This window comes from Nerophis ophidion, linkage group LG04 (assembly GCF_033978795.1).
Source record: "Nerophis ophidion isolate RoL-2023_Sa linkage group LG04, RoL_Noph_v1.0, whole genome shotgun sequence".
Classification (NCBI taxonomy): Eukaryota; Metazoa; Chordata; class Actinopteri; order Syngnathiformes; family Syngnathidae; genus Nerophis; species Nerophis ophidion.
In genome coordinates, this window is record NC_084614.1 from 73,912,129 (window position 1) to 73,927,458 (window position 15,330).

At 43.6% G+C, this 15,330-nt stretch overlaps 1 protein-coding gene across 1 annotated transcript in view; it reads left to right on the forward strand.

The window, feature by feature from the left end:
- The window catches only part of tecta (tectorin alpha), a 79,680-nt gene that overhangs the window by 16,044 nt on the left and 48,306 nt on the right, over positions 1–15,330 (forward strand). The window contains exon 10 of the mRNA XM_061899001.1: positions 8,284–8,912. Coding sequence (XP_061754985.1) covers positions 8,284–8,912 — 629 coding nt within the window. The remainder of the gene's footprint in view (positions 1–8,283; positions 8,913–15,330) is intronic.

Below are 15,330 nucleotides of genomic sequence, written 5' to 3' on the forward strand. Positions count from 1 at the left end.
GTCCAAAGCGGATCCAACACAGCAGCGAGAGTCCCGTTCACAGCGGAGCCAGCAGGAAACCATCCCAAGCGGAGGCGGATCAGCAGCGCAGAGATGTCACCATCCGATACACAGGCAAGCAGTACATGGCCACCGGATCGGACCGGACCCCCTCCACAAGGGAGAGTGGGACATAGAAGAAAAAGAAAAGAAACGGCAGATCAACTGGTCTGAAAAGGGAGTGTATTTAAAGGCTAGAGTATACAAATGAGTTTTAAGGTGAGACTTAAATGCTTCTACTGAGGTGGCATCTCGAACTGTTACCGGGAGGGCATTCCTGAGTACTGGAGCCCGAAATGAAAAAGCTCTATAGCCCGCAGACTTTTTTTGGGCTTTGGGGATCACTAATAAGCCGGAGTCCTTTGAATGCAGATTTCTTGCCGGGACATATGGTACAATACAATCGGCAAGATAGGATGGAGCTAGACCATGTAGTATTTTATAGGTAAGTAGTAAAACCTTAAAGTCACATCTTAAGTGCACAGGAAGCCAGTGCAGGTGAGCCAGTACAGGCGTAATGTGATCAAACTTTCTTGTTCTTGTCAAAAGTCTAGCAGCCGCATTTTGTACCAACTGTAATCTTTTAATGCTGGACATGGGGAGACCCGAAAATAGTACGTTACAGTAATCGAGGCGAGACGTAACAAACGCATGGATAATGATCTCGGCGTCTTTAGTGGACAGAATGGAGCGAATTTTAGCGATATTACGGAGATGAAAGAAGGCCGTTTTAGTAACGCTTTTAATGTGTGCCTCAAAGGAGAGAGTTGGGTCGAAGATAATACCCAGATTCTTTACCGTGTCGCCTTGTTTAATTGTTCGGTTGTCAAATGTTAGAGTTGTATTATTAAATAGAGTTCGGTGTCTAGCAGGACTCTTCTACATGTCTGCGAGCTGCCATAATAATGTGGTCTCAATGCTGGAATTTAGACAGAGTAAAATTGCTTTCCGTTAGCCCTGCTATTTTAATGCACAACCAATAACAGAGCAAAAATGCTCTGGGTTTAGTTGCGTCAACCAGCACAGATCCCTACTACACAAACTTCCAGCCTCCCTAACTTTTGTGTTTCGTGCCAGTGAAGTCCTTTCGTGTGTGCAAACAACTTTGGAGACAGCAGTTTTACCAAACTCCGCCAACAACATAGATGAGGCTTTTCCCACAAACTACATTTATTGACAGCAGTTGTGGATAATTGTGGGTACAATGAAGAGGAACGTGTAGTAGTATGGTACTTTAGCGTTGTAGCTATGTAGTCACCTATAATGCAGGGATGGATATGTATGAAATTTCAAACGGGGAGACAGATATTTCAATAACACCAAACCTTTATAGCGCTGAAAGAGAAAGCTAAAACAACTTTTGAGATGCTTGCTTTGTTTTCCCATCGCTCCCGGTCAAACCGTATCGTACATGTACGGTCGGATGTTAAAATCTGTATTACTTAAAGACCTACTGAAAGCCGCTACTACCGACCACGCAGTCCGATAGTTTATATATCCATCCATCCATCCATTTTCTACCGCTTATTCCCTTTCGGGGTCGCGGGGGGCGCTGGCGCTTATCTCAGCTACAATCGGGCGGAAGGCGGGGTACACCCTGGACAAGTCGCCACCTCATCGCAGGGCCAACAGAGATAGACAGACAACATTCACACTCACATTCACACACTAGGGCCAATTTAGGGTTGCCAATCAACCTATCCCCAGGTGCATGTTTTTGGAAGTGGGAGGAAGCCGGAGTACCCGGAGGGAACCCACGCATTCACGGGGAGAACATGCAAACTCCACACAGAAAGATCCCGAGGCTGGATTTGAACCCAGGACTGCAGGACCTTCGTATTGTGAGGCAGACGCACTAACCCCTCTGCCACCGTGAAGCCCAGTTTATATATCAATGATGAAATATTAACATTGCAACACAGGCCAATACGGCCTTTTTAGTTTACTAAATTGCAATTTTAAATTTCGCGCGAAGTATCTTGTTGAAAACGTCGCGGTATGATGACTCGTGCGCGTGACGTCACGGATTGTAGCGGATATTTTGTTCCAGCCCGATCCCAGCTATAAGTTGCCTGCTTTAATCGCATAATTACACAGTATTCTGGACATCTGTGTTGCTGAATCTTTTGCAATTTGTTCAATTAATAATGGAGACGTCAAAGAAGAAAGATGCAGGTGGGAAGCGGTGTATTGCGGCTGCCTTTAGCAACACAAACACAGCCGGTGTTTCCTTGTTTACATTCCCGAAGGTGAAGCTTTACTATGGAACAGAGCGGTCAAGCGAACATGGTTCTCTCCCGCATGTTAACCGGCGGGTTTCGGTGAGAAAATTGTGGTAATAAGTCGGCTCTTACGGTAGACATGAACGGAACTTGCGTCGTTCCTCGTGCACCTGTCAAAGAGGCAGCTGCGGACTCTCTTGCCTCCGACCGGCCGCCCCTGATCGTTGGATGCTTCCGCCATGGAAGAGGGGGGGGGAAAGCTCAGCCCGACCGCCTGCCTTCGCTTTGCCTCGTCGAGAAACGTGGCTTCCCTCAGAGACACTGGCGGTCACCACACCCCTCCGACTTTCAGGTACGACTATATAATCTCACTAGTAACACAATAGTGTTACTAGTGATTTTCCAGAATTATCCTAATAAATGTGTCTAATAACATCTGAATTGCTCCCACTGCCGTCTTTTTTTTTTTTTTCGTAGTCCTTCACTCTCACTATCCTCATCCACGAATCTTTTATCCTCGCTCAAATTAATGGGCAAATCGTCGCTTTCTCGGTCCGAATCGCTCTCGCTGCTGGTGGCCATGATTGTAAACAATGTGAGGAGCTCCACAACCCGTGATGTCACGCGCACATTGTCTGCTACTTCCGGTACAGGCAAGGCTTTTTTTTATCAGCGACCAAAAGTTGCGAACTTTATCGTCGATGTTCTCTAGGGGCGGCATAGCTCGGTTGGTAGAGTGGCCGTGCCAGCAACTTGAGGGTTGCAGGTTCGATTCCCGCTTCCGCCATCCTAGTCACTGCCGTTGTGTCCTTGGGCAAGACACTTTACCCACCTGCTTCCAGTGCCACCCACACTGGTTTAAATGTAACTTAGATGTTGGGTTTCACTATGTAAAGCGCTTGGAGTCAATAGAGAAAAGCGCTATATAAATATAATTCACTTCACACTTCACTACTAAATCCTTTCAGCGAAAATATGGCAATATCGCGAAATGATCAAGTATGACACACAGAATGGACCTGCTATCCCTGTTTAAATAAGTAAATCTCATTTCAGTAGGCCTTTAAGTACCAACTTAAAACTCATTTCTACACCCTTGCCTTTTTTTCTTTTTTTAGACCAGTTGATCTGCCGCTTCTCTTTTCTGCTCAGCCCCCCTCTCCTTGGATGGAGAGGTTATCAGGTGGCCGTAAATCAATTTTCCCGCCACAGCTAGTTACAATTTGGAACTAGTTGTTCCAAGTTGGGACCAGGGGTGGACCAGTCCTCTGTGCATCAGTCGGCGGCGTCTCTGCGCTGCGACTTGTCTGCATGCAAAAGGATCCCCCTGCCGAGCTCACTACGGACTGGACTCTCACATTATTAACTGTACCCACTCGGCATCCAAATGCAATGGGGGTCCCCACATCTGTGGTGACTCCCAAGGTTTCTCACTGTTCCCATTGGGTTGAGTTTTTTCACGCCACAATGTGGGATCAGATCTGAGGATGTCATTGTGCTTTGTGAGGCATTTGTGATCGAGCTCTATATAAATTAAATTTGATTGATTGATTGAGCTGTTGCCATTTCTAATAAGTATAAATAAAAGTAGAATATAATCCTTAATTATGATTGTTTTGGGTCACTTCTAGGTACGGGTATCAATTTTGGTACCGGCCAAATTACGGTGCAGTTTTTCGATACCTATGTTGCACAAGACGTCAAATCCGGTTGCAGACTCGTCACGCCCGGTTGCAGACTAAACACCGGCTGACTCAAGCGGCACTCAGGGCGGACTCGGACAAACTCCCTCTAAATCAGGGGTGTCAAAGTCAAATACAGAGTGGGCCAAAATTTTAAACGGAACAAAGCCGCGGGCCAAGGTTGAACGAATTAACATTTTAATAGGGACCCAAACAAGTTTTGCATTGAATATTGAACAAGCAAGGCTTATATAACTTTACAGCATGGGTGTCAAACTCTGGCCCGCGGGCCAAATTTGGCCCGCCGTGTACTTTCATTTGGCCCTTGAGGCAATATCAAATTAACATTAGAGCTTGTATTATAAGGCGGCGGTTCATTCACTCATACGTGCCAACCTTCCCGATTTTCCTGGGAGACTCCCGAAGTTCAAAGCCCCTCCCGAAAATCTTCAGGGGCAAACATTATCCCGATATCCACCCGGACAAAAATATTGGGGGCGTGCCTCAAAAGCACTGCCTTTAGCGTCCTCTACAACCTGTCGTCACGTCCGCTTTTCCTCCATACAAACAGCGGGCCAGCCAAGCCCCATCACATACGCGGGTGGTACACATAAGTGAACGCAAGGCATACTTGGTCAACAGCCATACAGGTCACACTGAGGGTGGACGTATAAACAACTGTAACACTGTTACAAATATGCGCCACACTGTGAACCCACACCTAACAAGAAGCCCTTGCAGCACTAACTCTTCCGGGACGCTGCAATATACAACCCCCGCTACCACCAAACCACATTTTTTAGGCTGTGGAAAAAGTTAATGTTGACATTTACATTACATTACATTACATTTTTCATTTAAATAGTTTGATATACCATTACTGTTTTTTTAATTTGTTTTTTTGAAAGTTGGTTTTGCACTATTAAGTTTTATAAGCGTTGCTTGTTCCATATTCAGTGTTAAACCAAATCAGTGTAGCAAACTGAGCAATAATTAACATTTTATTCATGCACTTTCTCTTGCTACTTCAAGGCTTGAATGTTTGATTCATTCATTATTTTATTTTCAAATGTATTATTAGCCTATGGAAAAAGTTTATTGTGATATTTACCTCAGAAGGCTGGAAATAGAAAAGAGGCATCAAATTTTGATTAAAGTGTAATTTGGTATGCCATTGATATTTGGAATTATTATTATTTGAAACTGGATTTTGCATGTCACTATAAAGTTATACAAGCCTTGCTTGTTCAATATTCAATGCAAAACTTGTGTGGATCCCTATTAAAAGGTTCATTTGTTCAACCTTTGCCCCGCGGAATTCACTGGGGAGCCAAGGGGCGCCATTCTGCAAAAGTTTGGGAACCATTGCCCTAAGTGATGATGCGTTTTTTTAACACCAACAAAGCAAGTATGTTTGGTAGAAAACGTTTCAATAAAGTAAAGCTGCACGATAATTTACATTGGATTTGCCGTACACAGGCTACAATTAGCGTTAGCGATTTTAAAAATGGCGATTTCAACTTCTCTATATTTAGTAATGAAAACAATTAAGATGAATGTCACAATCAATACGCACAATACGTACAGTATAAACGCTTTGTAGGGCACAACATAGCACATTCAGCTTCCTGGAAAAAGTAACCTTCTAGTTAGACAACATACCATACATAGGCTAGGGGTCACCAACCTTTTTGAAACCAAGAGCTACTTTTTGGGTACTGATTAATGCGAAGGGCTACCAGTTTGATACACACTTAAATAAATTGCCAGAAATAGCCAATTTGCTCAATTTACCTTCAACTCTATGTTATTATTAATAAATAATGGTATTTATCTTTGTGGAAACACTGATCATCTTAATGATTTCTCACAATAAATATATATGCGATGAGGTGGCGACTTGTCCAGGGTGTACCCCGCCTTCCGCCCGATTGTAGCTGAGATAGGCGCCAGCGCCCCCCGCGACCCCAAAAGGGAATAAGCGGTAGAAAATGGATGGATGGAGAAACAGATAAATACCACCAAAAAAAAAAAAGGGTATTTCTGTCCGTCATTCCATCGTACATTTTTTTTTCCTTCTACGAAAGGTTTTTTGTGGGGAATAAATGATGAAAAAACACTTAATTGAACGGTTTAAAAGAGAAGAAAACACCCAAAAAATGAACATTAAATTTTGAAACATAGTTTCAATTTCGACTCTTTAAAATTCAAAATTCAACCAAAAAAAGAAGAGAAAAACGAGCTAATTCGAATCTTTTGGAAGATTTTTAAAAAAGAATTTATGGAACATCATTAGTAATTTTTCCTGATTAAGATTAATTTTACAATTTCGATGACATGTTTTGAATAGGTTAAAACCCAATCTGCACTTTGTTAGAATATATAACAAATTGAACCAAGATATATTTCTAATAAAGACAAATCATTATTTCTTCTAGATTTTCCGGAACAAAAATTTTAAAAGAAATTCAAAAGACTTTGAAATAAGATTTAAATTTGATTCTACAGATTTTCTGGATCTGCCATAATATTTTTTTTGAATTTTAATCATAATAAGTTTGAAGAAATATTTCACCAATATTCTTCGTTGAAAAAACAGAAGCTAAAATGAAGAATTAAATTAAAATGTATTTATTATTCTTTCCAATAATAATAAATAAATACTTGAACATTGATTTAAATGGTCAGGAAAGAAGAGGAAGAAATTTAAAAGGTAAAAAGGTATATGTGTTTAAAAATCCTAAAATCATTTTTAAGGTTGTATTTTTTCTCTAAAATTGTCTTTCTGAAAGTTATAAGAAGCAAAGTAAAAAAATAAATCAATTTATTCCAACAAGTGAAGACCAAGTCCTTAAAATATTTTCCTGGATTTTCAAATTCTATTTGAGTTTTGTCTCTCTTAGAATTAAAAATGTTGAGCAAAGCGAGACCAGCTTGCTAGTAAATAAATAAAATTTAAAAAATAGAGGCAGCTCACTGGTAAGTGCTGCTATTTGAGCTATTTTTAGAAGAGGCCAGCGGGCGACTCATCTGGTCCTTACGGGCGACCTGCTGCCCGCGGGCACCGCGTTGGTGACCCCTGATATAGTCTACACAGTACTGTCATCTAATGTCTTGGAAGTGAAACTGCATTGCAAATGAGACTAATGTAATCAGAAAACAAGATATCATGATGCACCCCGTTTTAAGCATTTAAGTCTCACCTTAAAACTCATCTGTATACTCTAGCCTTTAAATAGACCTCCTTTTTAGACCAGTTGATCTGCCGCTTCTTTTCTTTCTCCTATGTCCCCCCCTCCCTTGTGGAGGGTGTCCGGTCCGATAACCATGGATGAAGTACTGGATGTCCAGAGTCGAGACCCAGGATGGACCGCTCGTCGGGACCCAGGATGGACCGCTCGCCTGTATCGGTTGGGGACATCTCTACGCTGCTGATCCGCTTGAGATGGTTTCCTGTGGACGGGACTCTCGCTGCTGTCTTGGATCCGCTTGAACTGAACTCTCGCGGCTGTGTTGGAGCCATTATGGATTGAACTTTCACAGTATCATGTTAGACCCGCTCGACATCCATTGCTTTCGGTCCCCTAGAGGGGGGGGGTTGCCCACATCTGAGGTCCTCTCCAAGGTTTCTCATAGTCAGCATTGTCACTGGCGTCCCACTGGATGTGAATTCTCTCTGCCCACTGGGTGTGAGTTTTCCTTGCCCTTTTGTGGGTTCTTCCGAGGATGTTGTAGTCGTAATGATTTGTGCAGTCCTTTGAGACATTTGTGATTTGGGGCTATATAAATAAACATTGATTGATTGATTAATGTCACAATAAAAAAAAAAAAGTATTGTCAAACAATTACCATTTATGAACACACACAAAAGATCCGGTGGCCATGTACTGCTTGCCTGTGTATCGGCTGGGGACATCTCTGCGCTGCTGATCCGCCTCCGCTTGGGATGTTTTACTGCTGTGAACGGGACTCTCGCTGCTGTGTTGGATCCGCTTTGGACTGGACTCTCGCGACTGTGTTGGATCCATTATGGATTGAACTTTCACAGTATCATGTTAGACCCGCTCGACATCCGTTGCTTTCCTCCTCTCCAAGGTTCTCATAGTCATCATTGTCACCGACGTCCCACTGGGTGTGAGTCTTCCTTGCCCTTATGTGGGCCTACCGAGGATGTCGTAGTGGTTTGTGTTGTGGTTTGTGCAGCCCTTTGAGACACTAGTGATTCAGGGCTATATAAGTAAACATTGATTGATTGATTGATTAAAAAGTCCACTTTAGCGTAAAAAGGGACGTGCAATATAATATTCTTCTCCCACGATGACTATATCCCTTTCTTCCAGCACTCCCGTGTCCGGAGAACAGCCACTTTGACGAGTGCACCAGCGCCTGCCCGCTGACCTGCTCCGGCTTGGATGAACCCGAAGAGCCGTGTCCGCTGCCGTGCCGCGAGGGCTGCCGCTGCGAGGATGGCTTCGCCCTACGGGACGGCCTCTGCGTGGCCCGCGGCGAGTGCGGCTGCGCCGGCCACGGCCGCCAGCTGGCCACCAACCAGACTTTCTGGAGCGACTGGGAATGCCAGGAGCGCTGCTACTGCAACGGCTCTGACAACAGCGTCTACTGTCTGCTGGCGCCGTGCCGCCCTGAGGAGTACTGCCAGGAGGAGGATGGTCTGTACTACTGTCAGCCCCGCGCCGAGGCCCTGTGCGTGGCAGCTGGGTATGGACACTTCCTGCCTTTTGGCGGCGTTCCGTTCGAGTTGCAGAGCTCTTGCCGCCTCGTTATGGCCACCAGCAACTGCGGGCAGGGGAGCAGAGACCACACCGCCGTGCCTGGAGACCTGCCTCATTTTAAACTGGCAGCGCTTAATGAGGAAAGGGACACCAGACAGGCTGTTTGGGCGAGGGGCTTCGTCCTGGAGGTCTACGACTATGAAGTCGAGGTGACTCGGAGCTACAAGAACACCGCCATGGTGAGTAGACAACGATCTAAACATGGTCATTGCATAGATTTGTGTCCCGCTATGTCCTTTTTGAATTTTCTCTTTCCCTTGTTGCTAGGCAGATTTCAAGTTACCGTATTTCCTTGAATTATAATAATAATAATAATAATGGATTAGATTTATATCCATCCATCCATCCATTTCCTACCGCTTATTCCCTTTCGGCGCCTATCTCAGCTACAATCGGGCGGAAGGCGGGGTACACCCTGTATATCGCGCTTTTCTATTGTTATGTAACTGCTGTGTACCCGTCCCGTCAAGAATCCACACACAGGCTGGTTTGGATGATGCGGTTCTTTACTGGTAGCTGCAATGAGTGATCGGAATGCACACACACACAATATGTGGTTAGCACCTCTGCTGGTTTCGATGTCATTAGCAGAGTGCAGGAAGTCTGCTCGAGTACATAACATTTTCATATTTTTACAATTACAGGTGTAACTTAATACAATGGTTTCTAACAGTATACTTTTTTCGTGTGATCGTATAGTGGTTTTAACTTGCTTTTTATCTTCACTGCTTTTACAATTAGATTAGATTAGATTAGATAGTACTTTATTCATTCCGTCAGGAGAGTTCCTTCAGGAAAATTACAATTTTCAGCACAATCCCATTCAAGATCAGACAAACATTACAGGGAGACAGAACAGGATCGCTGACGGGTCTGCCGGCTTCCAGCGCCCCTTACAAAAAAAGATGAGATACAGGTAAACAAGGGGGCGGGAGGAAAAATAGAAGATTAAAATGAAATTTAAAAAAATCGGTCTTAGCCTGGGCCTTGGAGAGGGGGTGCAGACTGAGGCCAAGGGGAAAAAAAAAACAAAACAACAACAACTCATAGCCATAGTACACATCCCTCTTCCATGTGTGTAAGAGGGAAACATCAAAGAACACAGAGGACATTAAAGACATTAAAGCAGCAGATACAAGCAGACACTTCTACATACAGCTATGAATAAAAAGTAAAAGAAACACACTGTGGTGGCCTCTGCGTTGATCCACGCCATCGTCCGCTGGGGAGGAGGGAGCATGGCCGGAGACAGGAGCAGACCCAACTAAGCAACCAAGACAGCTGACTCCAATCTCGGCCAGTGTCCAGTCCGCATGGATGAGCGAGGATACGTCCAAGGTGACTGAGGTGTCCGACACCTGCTCACCCAGCCAAGACACCGCGAAGCCTCTCCATCCCAGCGCTCAGTGCCAGCTCCGCAGTCCTGTCCCCTCATCCGCATCTCCTCCAGTCCCTCCAAACGGACTCCGGTGTAGCAGAGACCCAGCAGCTGGTCTCCATGGCCAAAAGGCTCCCGGGAGGCAGATCCAGAAGTCCACAAAAAAAAGCACCACAGAGGTCACAAAAGTGCCACCCCTTGTCACACAGTCCCAAAGGGTCCCGGACCAAAAGGCAAAAAAATATAATAACACATGAAAACAAGAGGGAAACACAAAAGGATGACACAAGAGCACAGAGCTCCTGCCTACAGCAGCCACTACAGCAGCCACTACAGCAGCGCCATCTTGGAAAAAAATATTTATATATTTTTTTAACTTGTTCTTTTAACCAACATCATCCTTTTTTTTATATATTTATGAAATAGAAAATAGAAAAGTACAAAATACAATACAAGACATGACAATCATTAAATGGACTTTTAGCACCCTCTGGTGGCGACTAGCGAAAATGACAGACCACGTTGCGTCCATGCCAAAATGTCGGACGATTCAAACTTAAACATGAACGTACGGACACGTAACACGCACATAGTGCAACAATTATTACCTGCAATGAGTGATCGGAATGCACGTACACACAATATGTGGTTAGCACCTCTGCTGGTTTCGATGTCTATGGGGGAAAATAATATCGACTTCAGTGCAAAAATAGTAGTACATCTAACGTGAGCAACAACCAGTTCAAAACGAAGATTCCACAACATGGCATTTCAACTGCTGTTAAATAACTGTGTATCTTACAATAAATATCACGTGAGCTTTAGTGTCATTTACAATATTTTGCGGAGCAACATCGGAACATGTCTTACCATTAGCAGAGTGCAGGAAGTCTGCTGCGGACCAAGCTCTGACACTGATCGTACAGGGATCGGACTACCACAATAAGACAGTCCGATACCCCATACTCTCTGAGCACTCCCCACAGGACTTCCCGAGGGACACGGTCGAATGCCTTCTCCAAGTCCACAAAGCACATGTAGACTGGTTGGGCAAACTCCCATGCACCCTCAAGGTTCTGCCGAGAGTATAGAACTGGTCCGCAGTTCCATGACCAGGACGAAAACCACACAGTTCCTCCTGAATCCGAGGTTTGACTATCCGGCGTAGCCTCCTCTCCAGTACACCTGAATAAACCTTACCGGGAAGGCTGAGGAGTGTGATCCCACGATAGTTGGAACACACCCTCCGGTCCCCCTTCTTAAAGAGAGGGACCACCACCCCGGTCTGCCAATCCAGAGGTACCGCCCCCGATGTCCACGCGATGCTGCAGAGTTTTGTCAACCAAGACAGCCCCACAGCATCCAGAGCCTTAAGGAACTCTGGGCGGATCTCATCCACCCCTGGGGCCTTGCCGACGAGGAGCTTTTTAACTACCTCAGCAACCTCAGCCCCAGAAATAGGAGAGTCCACCACAGATTCCCCAGGCACTGCTTCCTCATAGGAAGACGTGTTGGTGGGATTGAGGAGGTCTTCAAAGTATTCCTTCCACCTATCCACAACATCCGCAGTTGAGGTCAGCAGAACACCATCCGCACCATACACGGTGTTGACAGTGCACTGTTTCCCCTTCCTGAGGCGGCGGATGGTGGTCCAGAATCGCTTCGAAGCCATCCGGAAGTCATTTTCCATGGCTTCCCCAAACTCTTCCCATGTCCGAGTTTTTGCCTCCGTGACCGCTGAAGCTGCACACCGCTTGGCCTGTCGGTACCTGTCCACTGCCTCCGGAGTCCTATGAGCAAAAAGAACCCGATAAGACTCCTTCTTCAGCTTGACGGCATCCTTCACCGCTGGTGTCCACCAGCGGGTTCTAGTATTACCGCCATGACAAGCACCAACTACCTTGCGGCCACAGCTCCGATCAGCCGCCTTGACAATAGAGGTGCTTAACATGGTCCACTCGGACTCAATGTCCAGCACCTCCCTCGTGACATGTTCAAAGTTCCTCCGGAGGTGGGAATTGAAACTTTCTCTGACAGGAGACTCTGCCAGACGTTCCCAGCAAACCCTCACAATGCGTTTGGGCCTCCCAGGTCTGTCCAGCATCCTCCCCCACCATCGCAGCCAACTCACCACCAGGTGGTGATCGGTAGAAAGCTCCGCCCCTCTCTTTACGCGAGTGTCCAAAACATGAGGCCGCAAATCCGATGACACAACTACAAAGTCGATCATGGAACTGCGGCCTAGGGTGTCCTGGTGCCAAGTGCACATATGGACACCCTTATGTTTGAACATGGTGTTTGTTATGGACAATCTGTGACGAGCACGGAAGTCCAATAACAAAATACCACTCGGGTTCAGATCCGGGCGACCATTCTTCCCAATCACGCCTCTCCAGGTTTCACTGTCGTTACCAACATGAGCGTTGAAGTCATATTTACAGATTTTCAGGTACCAGCAGATGGCGCAATTGGACCTCATTGCATTACAAAACAATATACATATATTAGCAGAAATTTCACTCAAATAATCAAAGTATTTTTTATACCCGTTACAGTTATATACTCAAAGCGCTCACAGAGAAGTGGGAACCCATCATTCATTCACACCTGGTGGTGGTAAGCTACATCTGTAGCCACAGCTGCCCTGGGGTAGACTGACGGAAGCGTGGCTGCCAGTTTACGCCTACGGCCCCTCCGACCACCACCAATCATTCATTCATCATTCATTCACCAGTGTGAGCGGCACCGGGGGCAAAGGGTGAAGTGTCCTGCCCAAGGACACAACGGCAGTGACTTTGATGTCAATAGGTGGGAAGCGAACCTGCTACCCTCAGGTCTCTGGCACGGCCGCTCTACCCACTACGCCATGCCGCCGGGGCGCTAATTCATTTAAAACCTCTTCTCACTCCGGCGCTTACCAAAGGCATGCTGTAAATTTAGGCCTGCGCTTATAAATTTGAGTGTGATGTAAGGATACCACCATGAAAAGCACATTTAATTTTAAAAAAAAAACGTTATTATGGTCTTACTTTTACTTATAAATGAAGTCCATGCGCAGCTCCTTCTGATCAAAAGCATCGATAACTTGTTTATAGAAGTCTTCCTTATCTTTCTTCAGTTTTAAAAGTCTCTCTGTCTCGATGGAGACCTTCCTTTTATTACCTCCTGCTTCGATTGAAAGTCCAGTTTAGAAAACTGTTTTATTTTAGATATGTAATCCTCCATGTTAAAAGTCCAAGCGAGAGGAAGAAATAAACGATCGCTGCTCACTCTTGCTGCTTGTTGTCACTTCTTCTGCAGCCGAGTTGTCGCAAGAAGGATCACTAGCGCCCTCTACCACCAGGAGGCGGGAGTCATTTAATGACTCATATTTGACACACGCAGCTACGGTATATTAATAAAACATAGCTGCTTACAGTTCTTTTTAGCATAATCAATAGCTTTGACGTTAAATCCTACTGAATAGCTCTTAATCTTCTTCCCTTCATGCGATTTAAAATGATTGAAATCAGCCTCCTCCATTTTGAAAATGATGACAGGTGAAGTGTCACTCGTGACGTGACGAGTTTGACCCGGTGGAAATTCTAGGTATATGCTAATTATTTGGCGAAAAAAGTTTGACCCGGCGGAAATTCTAGACATACGCTAACAAAAATAATATTTTGCGAAACGAGTTTGACCCGGCAGTATTTCTAGGCAGGCGCAAACTATATACCCGGCGGCAATCCAAGGAACTTCAAGACACAATAATAAAATAATTCAAAAACACGACATCAATGGGGGGCGATTTATAAAAACAATGTCTTTTCACAATTCAATCACTGTTCTGTATTAACTATAAAATTCCATGGTGGGGCACTGCCCCTCCTGTATTTCATCCATGCTGTTGTATTATTCACACATTAGTGTTTCTAAAACATTTATTTCCTTCTTCAAATAAGCTCGAAATAGATTTGTCAGATATTGCCGGTGAATGTAGCTTGTCGTTACAAGTACCTGCAGTAGATGGCATCGTCACTCTGCTTCTTTAAAGGTGCCATATGTAACAATGTGGCCAGAAATGGTACTGCAATCACAGTCAAAACTGAGGTTGCCAGATACGCAACCGAATCCTGCTCGATCGACTGGGCTTCTCCAAGAAACTTCAAACTTCCACTGCCTCTTACTAGTAGTTGAGTTTTTGGGACCATAATAACTGAATAGACAAACATTTTGTCCCAAAAAAAAAACTGTAACAAACTCATTTTACACAGAAATTTGGCTATTTTCAGGAAGAAGTAATGGTTATACTGGTAAAAATAACAACATGACACATTGACTGCACTTAAATGTAGAATATCTGTAGAATATATTTATATTATTCATATATTATATACATAATATATGTTATATATTATTTATTATTATATTGTTTATTGTAAGCTAACTGTGGTGCTGAATTTCCCCCCGTTGATCAATAAAGTACTTTTATTCTATTCTATTCTATATTTTAAATATTTACATTTTTCTTGTACAAAAAGGAGTAGGAAAAAGCAAAGCTTATTTAATCCTATCCGCATTTTCCCTCTCATAACAATTAATAACAAATATGTTCGATTCCTGTTCTCAATTTACACACTGCATTCTAAATACAGCAATTCTCTTCATAAATAGTTAGGTCAGTTACAATTCACTTAATGGGATGAATCGGATCTTATTTTCAATAAAGTTCAAGACGTCTTCCTCCTTGTAATTTGTAAACTCCATATTGCTTTGTGAATATTATTTTACTTTACAACGTCCTTAAGTAAGTTAAGGAGTGTATATATTTCAAAATATTCACCTGTTTAATTATTATTATTATCAAATTTAAACCATGTGAGATTAGTACTGTTAGTACTTTTGCAACCTGATAAGTTGTTCTCATATACAAAGTAGTGCTTCTTTAATTTATTTAACAATTAAAAAACAATGACATTAAAAAACACCCCAAAATGCACTTCAAATTATAAAGTATTATAGAATTAAATTAATGTTCTTTTATGTAAAATACTAAGGGTCTCAAAAAAAAAACCTTTTTCGAAGGAATCGCAATTCTTATTTGTAACAATTCTTAATAGATGTATTTTTTATTTTGTTTTTTGGATTACTTAATTTACTTTTGTTTATTAAAATCCTATCATTGATGCAGATTCCACTGTGAAGTGAAGTGAATTATATTTATATAGCGCTTTTTCTCT